Raw genomic sequence first — 8,618 nt, forward strand, 5'->3', positions numbered from 1 at the left:
GTGATAATTTTCTGGTGTTTTTTTATTATTCTGTTTATCATAAAATGATTTGGGATGAGCTTCTTTTCCTTTGGAAAAACTTCTATCAAACTTTTGCGAAGAATATCGATTTGTCCACTTATATGCAATATCTAAAATATATACTTCTCTCAACTGATCTATAGTAGCAAATAAAAATTCAAATGCCTAGATTAAATTTATTCTGCACAAAATCTTTTAAAACTTGAAAAGCTGTACAACTGCTAGTCAATTATATTTTATAATATATATAGACAATAAGTACTTGTACATTTTGTTAATCAATTGATATTATGATATAATTAATAAAAAAATTAATTTCTATAAATAATATAAATAATCGAATAATATAATAATAATCATAACGTTATTTTTTTGCAGGTGCAACAGGACTCACCACTGTTATGAGGAAAGCATTTAATAAACCCACTGCGTTAGCAGACAACAGCAAATAAAAAAATTGCATAATCATGACGGATTCATATACGAATCTTCGATTAACGTCAAATGGCAAATCCATGTCTAGAATTAGTAATTGTGTAGAAACGTTGAAGGTGATGCCATCATCCGCGGTTTTTACGAAGACATTGTAGCTAAAAAGAATTATAAATGTCGAATAAAGGATTATAGATGTCGAATAAAGAATCACCGTCATGTTAGCGAAGCGCTGCGACAGTTTGACATTGCTCGTTGTCGTAAACATGCTGAAATTCGTTCTGGAACACTTTTCCCAATCAATCGTCATCATCATTAATATCTTGTTGAACGTTCTACGAACGGTTATCATTGGTCATAGTCGTGATAACAAGCGCAATGAAGCGTTATACGAACCATCGGTGAAAAATTTTATGTTGTACATTGACTTATAACTCTTGCGAGTCCGATCATTTTCCCTTTGTGTTTGATATTTAATTTATTACAGCAATTTGTCCTAGTTTAGCTTTCTTACAATGTTCACGTTTTTATTTGCCAAATAATTTAATTTATCGACCAAAGCAATTACCAAATAGTTTGATGTATCGACTAAAGTAATTGTTAAATCAAGATGTTATACATATGTAAAATGTATGTAACAAAATTAATGTGGTTAAATATTATAATTGAATATAAATAATTTAACTGATATTTAAAACAAATTTTTCACTGATAGTATCACTACGTGCCGTTGCGTATCTCACCGCTGCTTATACCAAAAAACGACAAGTTTAAATAAGAATATCGTGTATGCCATTGTTATACTAAAAATAATCATTATCTCGGAAAACTCGATCAAATAAAAGTGCTTTACGATATATCGATATTGAAGAGCTTGCTCGATTACGAGCGTGAAAATCCAGAACAGTCGACGTAATAAAATGCACGATGTAGTCGGCCATATGCCAAAAATTCGTAGACAAATTTCTATCGCTTTACTAACTGTATTCTCCACTTTCATATTTCACTTATTATTATTTTCCTATTGTTCTGCAAAGTTAACGTGTGTATCGATTCTGATAAGAGAACTTTAATCGATGTTATGATCAGCACCTAATCGACTATACGATATGCACAATGTGGTATCTCTGTACAGACTGAAAGCTTGGTAAAGAGAGCAAAGTGGGGTTTACTCCCCTTCTCCTCCCCAGGAGCCGAAGCTTATTAAATATTTCGATCGCAACGTGCATAGATTGCGTATGCGTATACTATTGTCGATGAAGAGAAAAAGTTTCCGGGTGGCTGACCTCTCCCTCTCGAATTCTTGGGCGAAACGATGGTGTAGCGCGCACTGCATTATTTTCTTTAAAAATTCAAGCAACAGCGACAATAAATGTGAATATACACAGGGCATTGAACCGTGTTCAATGACCGTAAAAGTTTTGTATTTGCGTGCGTAGGGCAGAATTTTTCGAGAAAGAGGGAAGATAGAAGAGGCGAAAGTTTCTCTTACCGAGGTTTTGTTTCCTTAATATCGAAAGATATTCTTTCTCGCGCATTACAGTGAGTGTGGCGAATTGTGCACGCGTTCACAACTTATCGAACAACTTATTCTCTCGAAATATATAAATCGCGCAATTTTGAGTGAAAGTTCGGTGCACGTCAGATACAGATTGTAGGCAATAATCGTTAAATAGAAAGCCAGAAGCAAGAGACGGGAAAACGAAGTGCTGAGTGAAGTATTATATTCCAGTACCAAAGGCGTTCCTAACAAACGACGAGCATAAAATAAGCTTTGAGAAGACATCACAAAATACAAAGGAGCTTTTCTTAATTTTTTAAATAGGACTGTTTCTTAGGCATCATAATGTTGTTTGTACATTACGAAAATCTAAAAAAATATCCGATTATGCGAGAAGGGCATTTGTTGCAATTTTGTAATATTTTTGTAGATATTTTATTTTACAGATGGAAGCTAAACAAATTGATGAAATTATTACAAACAAATATCAATATTATGTAAACACATAAAATATTAATAGTAATAATATTTTTAATATTATTATTACACTGTGATACTTTTATTACTCTTTTAATAACTATTATACTATTATTACCTCATGCTACTCTGCTAAACCCTATCAGGATAATATTATACAATCATAATATTATAGAGATTAATCTTAATATTTAGTTCATCGCCGGCATAAAAAGGAACGAAAAGTAATGCAGCAACGTTTTTACTTTAAATCATATGCAAATTTTGTTGCAACTAAACCAGCTGTTAATTCTCATTAAAATGTCGATGTAAATAGATACAGTTTCGTTTTAATACATCGCAAGTAGAATCGATAAGTAAGAAGCCGAAGTTTTTATAATCTGTAACAGTATTATTTGGTTACTATAAGAATATTAATGCAGAATTTATAAATATATTTAAATTTAATGTAAAAAGTATTTGTTATCTGACTTATTTTAATAATATAACAATCTAACTTGACTTAATAATTTAGTAAGGTGAATATTGCACCAAATATAATTAACTATTATGTAAAATAAATATATAAAAATACAAATAATATAAAATACAAATTGAATAAAAAAATATATAGTACATTACCAAAATTAATTGGTAGTAATATTTTATATTTTAAGAAAAAATAACATATTTTTTATTTTTTATTAATTTTGGACAATTATGGCAAAACAATTTTAATATATAAAATAAAATATAATAATATAAAAAGTTTTACAATTCAAACCTACGATAAAACTTACATTGGTAAATTGTTCTAGAGATAAATTCATTATTTTTCCAATTGTAATGGTTAATTGATTTTGCGACCTCAATATTAAGAGCAATATATTTCGACTATCTCTGGAATCTGATTCGTACCAAAGAGAATCGTATGCAGCATCTCCAATGCTCTTGCTCTATTAAATAATGGATCTTGTATCTCTTAGAAACAATTACATATTTTGTAATATTTATCATATACAATATTCGTCTCAATATCTAACCTTAGCGCTCAAGTATTCTCCAGCAAAACAGAATATAAATACCTCTATATTCACAGCGAGGTAAAATAAGAAATTCCTGATTATACTTTCTGAAGCATTGGGTCGCCCAATCGACTAGAATTTTAAGAAAGAGCCAAGAAAATGTAATAAAACAATATATAATAATTAAAGTCACGAATTAATACTCTTCTATTCTGCAGAATTAACAGCGCGGTTCATATAGTAGGGGAGACCAAAGCGAAGTCGTCACCGGGGCGGAGTCGTCACTACAGTTATCTCGAAACCTGTATGTTGTGTAAACTCACTATTAATATAGTAAACGCTACTTATGGTGGAGATTGTCCCGATTACGCACATAACAAATCGGACACGACAATATTTCCCGATCGGGAATGTGTCCAATCGGGAAATATTGTCGTTTCTGATTTGTAATGTGCGCAATCGGGACTCACTTCTTATGGTGCCCATGTAACCAACGGAGTTTAGTGAGATTGTATGCCATGTTGTGATTTTCATTAAGGCAAACGTGTTTTCAGTGGTCAAAAGTAAAGTTTTTTGCGCGTCAAAAATTTTAAATATTTTAAATATTATTATCTTTCCGAATCTCGAGATAATTGATTCTGAAGAGTAATGCATGCTGAACACGAATTCAGTGAAAATTTTTTATTTTTGTTAATTTATATTTCATGAGCGATCAAACTTAAAATCTGTGTCCGGGTCGAAATGGTCACCAAGCCACTGGAACGGACTCGTCACTGTGACGACTTTATCCCGGTGGTTTCACTTTATTTTTTGTTGCAAATGCGTCATTGTATTTCTTAATTGCAACAATGCAATTTGAACAGAGCTGACGAGAAACAGTGCATTTCGTGTGAGCATAAGACACACAAGTACGTGCGCTTTTTTTGTAATTATTTTCCGCCATCGTGTTTTTAATTAATAAATGTTTCCATTTTTTTATTAAAAAATAATTAATAAAATATATTCTATTATTTTTTATGATCGGAATTATGTATTTTTATTTAAAATCCAGTCCGATATAATGGAGTGACGACTCCGCCCTGGCAATTTTGACATTTCAATTTTTGCACCTTTGTCGTTTTTACTCTATACCGGTTGAACAAAGCGACCTAGACCAAAAATGCCCTTATAAATTTTGTATCCAAGGGTTCACTATTTACAACGGTACACCACATTTTACTAAAATTATTTGTTTTGTTGTTAAAAATCGGCACCGAAAAGATAGTGACTACTTCGCCTCGGTATCCCCTGTATATTCTTCTTAACCGTAGAATTAATCAAAATCGCTTACCGTGACCATTGTAAAACCCAAGCAGCAGATAAGCAAAGTATCCGATATGAGAAGCACCATTGAGATATACGAGTACAGATCTTCAATATGTTCTGAAAAAGTGATAATATTCTGGTGTTTCTTGATTACTCTTTTTACCATAGAACGATTCGTACTGCACTTATTTTCTTTCGGAAAAAGTTCCAACACACTTTTACGAAGAATATCAATTTGACCGCTTATATGCAACACCTGAAATATACGTTTCTTTCAACAGCTGTACTAATAAAGGTCGCAAGAAAAAATATTATATGGTTTATGACATATTAAATTTACGCGCTGCACAAGAATCTTTCAAAATCTGAAAAGCGCAATTGCTAATAAATTATTTTTGATAAGAAAGGAAATTTGCACATGTACATTCCCCGTTAATCAATTAATATTATGATTAATAAAATATTAAAGAAATAATATTTATAAATAATTGATAATACTCATAATAATAATAATAATATCTTTTTGCGTAACAGGTAACAGAACTCACCAAATTTATAAGGAAAGCATTTATTAATCCCATTCCGTTAGCACATATCAGCATGTGAAGAAATTGAACAATTATGACCGATTCATATACGAATCTTCGATTAACGTCAAATGGCAAATCCATGTCTATAATGAGTGATCGTGTGGAAACGTTGGAAGTTATGACATCATCCATATCTTTTATGAAGATATTGCTGCTAAAAAGAGTTACATTTGTCAAATAGAGAATCACCGTTATGTTAGTGAAGCGCTGCGACAGTTTGGCATTGCACTTCGTTGTTAACATACTAAATTTTGAGTTGGTACATTTTTCCCAGTCGATCGCCATCATCGTTAATATTTTGTTGAACGTTCTAGGAAAGGTTTTCATTGATCATAATTTTAATAACGGCCGCAACAAGGCCTTATACGAACCATCGATGAAAAATTAATTGTTGTGCAATCACTTTAGCAATGCAATTCTGCTTAAATCTTCTTTGCGTACAATAATTTATTTATTTCAGCAATTCGTATTTAATTCACATTATTATTATTATGTTTACATTCTTAATTGCCAAACAAATTATTTTATCAACCAAAGCAGTTGCGAAATGTGTATCTTAACGACTAAAGTAATAAATCAAGACGAAATACTAAATATATGTAACTAACATGTTGAATGTTGTTGAATAATATTGTTAAATATAATTAAGTTAAATAATACATAAAGCTAATTTTTCATTGACAGTGCGTATCACAACGTGCCGTTATATCTCACCGTTGCTTATACCAAAAAATGAGAAGTCTAGTTAAAAGTATCGAATATGCCATGGCTGAACCTAAAATTTTCATCCTGTCGGAAAACTCGATCAAATAAAAATGCATTACAATATATCGATATTGAAAGACTTGCTCGATTACGAGCGTGGCAATCCAGAAGAGTCTACGTAATAAAGCGCACGATGTATTCGGCCAGATGCCAAAAATTCGTAGACAAATTTCTATCGCTTTGCTAACTGTATTGTCTACTTTCATACTTGTGTTATTATTGTTATTATCCTATTATTTTGCACCGTTAACATGCGTTGATTCCGATAAAAAATTTGGAAACGTTACGAAGAAACCTGATCCATCGTACGATGTGCACTATGTGGTATCTTTGCACATACTGAAAGAGAACAAGAGAGTGGGGCTCACCCCTCCAGGAGCCACAGCTTATTAAATATTTTGATCGCGACGTGCATAGATTGCGTGTACTATTGTCGATGAAGAGAAAAAAAGTTTCCGGGTGACCGACCTCTCCCTCTCGAATTCTTGGGCAAAACGATGGTGTAGCGCGCACTGCATTATTGTCTTTAAAAATTCAAGCAATAGCAATAATGCGTGAATATACACAAGGCATTGAACCGTGTTCAATGACCGTAAAAGATTTGTATTTGCGTGCGTAGGGGAGAATTTTTCGAGAAAGAGAGAAGATGGAAGAGGCGAAAGTTTCTCTTACCAAGATTTTGTTTCCTTAATATCGAAAGATATTCTTTCTCGCGCATTACAGTGAGTGCGGCGAATTGTGCACGCGTTCACAACTTATCGAGCAACTTATTTTCTCGAAATATATAAATCGCGAATTTTGAGTGAAAGTTCGGTGCACGTTAGATACAGTAGGCAATAATCGTCACATAGAAAGCCAGAAGCAAGAGACGAGGAAACGAAGTGTTGAGTGAAGTATTATATTTCAGTACCAAAGGGGTTTCTAACAAACGACAAACATAAAATAAGCTTTGAGACAACATCTGCACAAAATATAAAGAGCTTTTCTTAATCTTTTAAATAGGACTGTTTTTTAGGCATCGTAATATTGTTTGTACATTACGAAAATTTAAAGAAATATCCGATTATGCGAGAAGGGCATTTTTTTGTAATATTTTTGTAAATATTTTATGTTACAAATTAAAACAAAATGAATTGATGGAATTGTTACAAACAAATATCAATATTATGTAAACACATAAAATATTAATAATAATAATATTTTTAATCTTGTTATTACACTGTGATACTTTTATTACTCTTTTAATAACTATTATACTATTATTATCTCATGCTACTCTGCTAAACCTTACCAGAATAATATTATACAATCATAATATTATAGAGATTGATCTTAATATTCAGTTCATCGCCGACATAAAAAACAATGATAAGTAATATAGCAAATTATATGCAAATTTTATTGCAACTAAACCAGCTATTAATTCTTATTCAAATGTCGATGTAAATAGAATGCAGTTTTGCTTTAATACATCGCAAGTAGAATCGATATGTAAGAAGCCGAAGTCTTTATAATCTGTAACAGTATCATTTGATTATTAGAAAAATATTAATGCAGAATTTATTAATACTTAAATTCAATGTAAAAAGCATTTGTTATCTGACTCATTTTAATAATATAACAAAATAACTCGACTTAATAATTTAGTAAGGTGAATATTGCAGCAAATATAATTTTTTATTATGTAAAATAAATATATAAAAATACAAATATTGAATAAAAAAATATATAGTACATTACCAAAAATTAATTGGTAGTAATATTCTATATTTTAAGAAGAAATATCATATTTTCCATTTTTTATTAATTTTGGATAATTATGGCAAAACAATTTTAATATAAAATAAAATAATATAAAATCAATAAAAGTTTTGCGTGCAAAACAAACCTAAGATAAAACTTACATTGCTAAATTGCTCTAGAGATAAATTCATTATCTTTCCAATTGTAATGGTTAATTGATTTTGCGATCTCAATATTAAGAGCAATATATTTCGACTATCTTTGGAATCTAATTCATACCAGAAGGAATCGTATGCAGCATCTCCAATGCTTTTACTCTATTGAATGATGGATCTTGTATCTTTTCGAAACAATTATGTAACATTCTGCTTACTTATTGTTTATGTATATGTATAACATTAGTCCCAATGTCTAACCTTAGTGCTTAAATATTCTCCAGCGAAACAAAATACGAACGCTTCCGAATTCATAATGAAGTAAAATAAGGTATTCTTGATTATACTGTTGAAAGCATCGGGTCGACCAATCGACTACAATTTTAAGAAACATTCTAAGAGCAAGGGAAAAGTCATAAAATGATGAATAATCAAAAGTACGCGAATAAATATCTCTTATTCTGCAGATTTATCAAAGCGGGTTCTGTAGTATATATTTCTCTTAACCGCAGAATTAATCAAAATATCTTACCGCGACAATTGTAAAACCTAAGCAACAGATAACCAAAGTATCTGATACGAACAGCACCATCGCGATATACGAATATAGATCTTCGATATGCTG

At 31.1% G+C, this 8,618-nt stretch overlaps 4 protein-coding genes across 4 annotated transcripts; all 4 read right to left on the reverse strand.

The window, feature by feature from the left end:
• Window positions 1–11: 11 nt before the first annotated feature.
• LOC112451750 lies at window positions 12–1,556 on the reverse strand. Its single transcript, XM_025011577.1, has 3 exons — window positions 1,197–1,556; window positions 416–788; window positions 12–158 (listed from the first exon to the last, which is right to left on the reverse strand). The coding sequence occupies exons 1-3, from the start codon at window positions 1,451–1,453 to the stop codon at window positions 150–152; spliced, it is 639 nt and encodes a 212-aa protein (XP_024867345.1). The 5' UTR covers window positions 1,454–1,556; the 3' UTR covers window positions 12–149.
• Window positions 1,557–2,525: 969 nt separating this feature from the next.
• On the reverse strand, window positions 2,526–4,980 carry LOC112451751 (odorant receptor 13a-like). Its single transcript, XM_025011578.1, has 4 exons — window positions 4,766–4,980; window positions 3,454–3,567; window positions 3,211–3,366; window positions 2,526–2,811 (listed from the first exon to the last, which is right to left on the reverse strand). The coding sequence occupies exons 1-4, from the start codon at window positions 4,904–4,906 to the stop codon at window positions 2,761–2,763; spliced, it is 462 nt and encodes a 153-aa protein (XP_024867346.1). The 5' UTR covers window positions 4,907–4,980; the 3' UTR covers window positions 2,526–2,760.
• Window positions 4,981–5,060: 80 nt separating this feature from the next.
• LOC112451749 lies at window positions 5,061–6,413 on the reverse strand. Its single transcript, XM_025011576.1, has 3 exons — window positions 6,045–6,413; window positions 5,289–5,640; window positions 5,061–5,105 (listed from the first exon to the last, which is right to left on the reverse strand). Exons 1-3 carry the CDS (start codon window positions 6,299–6,301, stop codon window positions 5,061–5,063), a joined length of 654 nt encoding a protein of 217 aa, XP_024867344.1. The 5' UTR covers window positions 6,302–6,413.
• Window positions 6,414–7,439: 1,026 nt separating this feature from the next.
• LOC112451753 (odorant receptor 45b-like) lies at window positions 7,440–8,611 on the reverse strand. Its single transcript, XM_025011579.1, has 4 exons — window positions 8,526–8,611; window positions 8,255–8,368; window positions 8,000–8,155; window positions 7,440–7,610 (listed from the first exon to the last, which is right to left on the reverse strand). Exons 1-4 carry the CDS (start codon window positions 8,583–8,585, stop codon window positions 7,560–7,562), a joined length of 381 nt encoding a protein of 126 aa, XP_024867347.1. The 5' UTR covers window positions 8,586–8,611; the 3' UTR covers window positions 7,440–7,559.
• Window positions 8,612–8,618: the final 7 nt, after the last annotated feature.

This window comes from Temnothorax curvispinosus, unplaced genomic scaffold (genome assembly GCF_003070985.1).
Source record: "Temnothorax curvispinosus isolate PA1 unplaced genomic scaffold, ASM307098v1 QBEX01002534.1, whole genome shotgun sequence".
Classification (NCBI taxonomy): Eukaryota; Metazoa; Arthropoda; class Insecta; order Hymenoptera; family Formicidae; genus Temnothorax; species Temnothorax curvispinosus.

Excerpts from the sequence above, each read along its gene's own strand:
- LOC112451750 (XM_025011577.1), bottom strand. The coding sequence starts at position 1,453 with ATGAAAGTGGAGAATACAGTTAGTAAAGCGATAGAAATTTGTCTACGA. Across the intron at positions 789-1,196 it reads GTTTTTTGGTATAAGCAGCG|AACGTTCAACAAGATATTAA; the intron begins GTGAGATACGCA and ends AACCGTTCGTAG.
- LOC112451751 (XM_025011578.1), bottom strand. The coding sequence starts at position 4,906 with ATGGTAAAAAGAGTAATCAAGAAACACCAGAATATTATCACTTTTTCA. Across the intron at positions 3,568-4,765 it reads TGGGTTTTACAATGGTCACG|TCGATTGGGCGACCCAATGC; the intron begins GTAAGCGATTTT and ends TTAAAATTCTAG. Across the intron at positions 2,812-3,210 it reads CTCTAGAACAATTTACCAAT|ATTATAAAAACTTCGGCTTC; the intron begins GTAAGTTTTATC and ends ATACTGTTACAG.
- LOC112451749 (XM_025011576.1), bottom strand. The coding sequence starts at position 6,301 with ATGAAAGTAGACAATACAGTTAGCAAAGCGATAGAAATTTGTCTACGA. Across the intron at positions 5,641-6,044 it reads ATTTTTTGGTATAAGCAACG|AACGTTCAACAAAATATTAA; the intron begins GTGAGATATAAC and ends AACCTTTCCTAG. Across the intron at positions 5,106-5,288 it reads ATGCTTTCCTTATAAATTTG|ATTTTGAAAGATTCTTGTGC; the intron begins GTGAGTTCTGTT and ends TGCGCTTTTCAG.
- LOC112451753 (XM_025011579.1), bottom strand. The coding sequence starts at position 8,585 with ATGGTGCTGTTCGTATCAGATACTTTGGTTATCTGTTGCTTAGGTTTT. Across the intron at positions 8,156-8,254 it reads GAGAATATTTAAGCACTAAG|AGTAAAAGCATTGGAGATGC; the intron begins GTTAGACATTGG and ends ATCATTCAATAG. Across the intron at positions 7,611-7,999 it reads CTCTAGAGCAATTTAGCAAT|ATTATAAAGACTTCGGCTTC; the intron begins GTAAGTTTTATC and ends ATACTGTTACAG.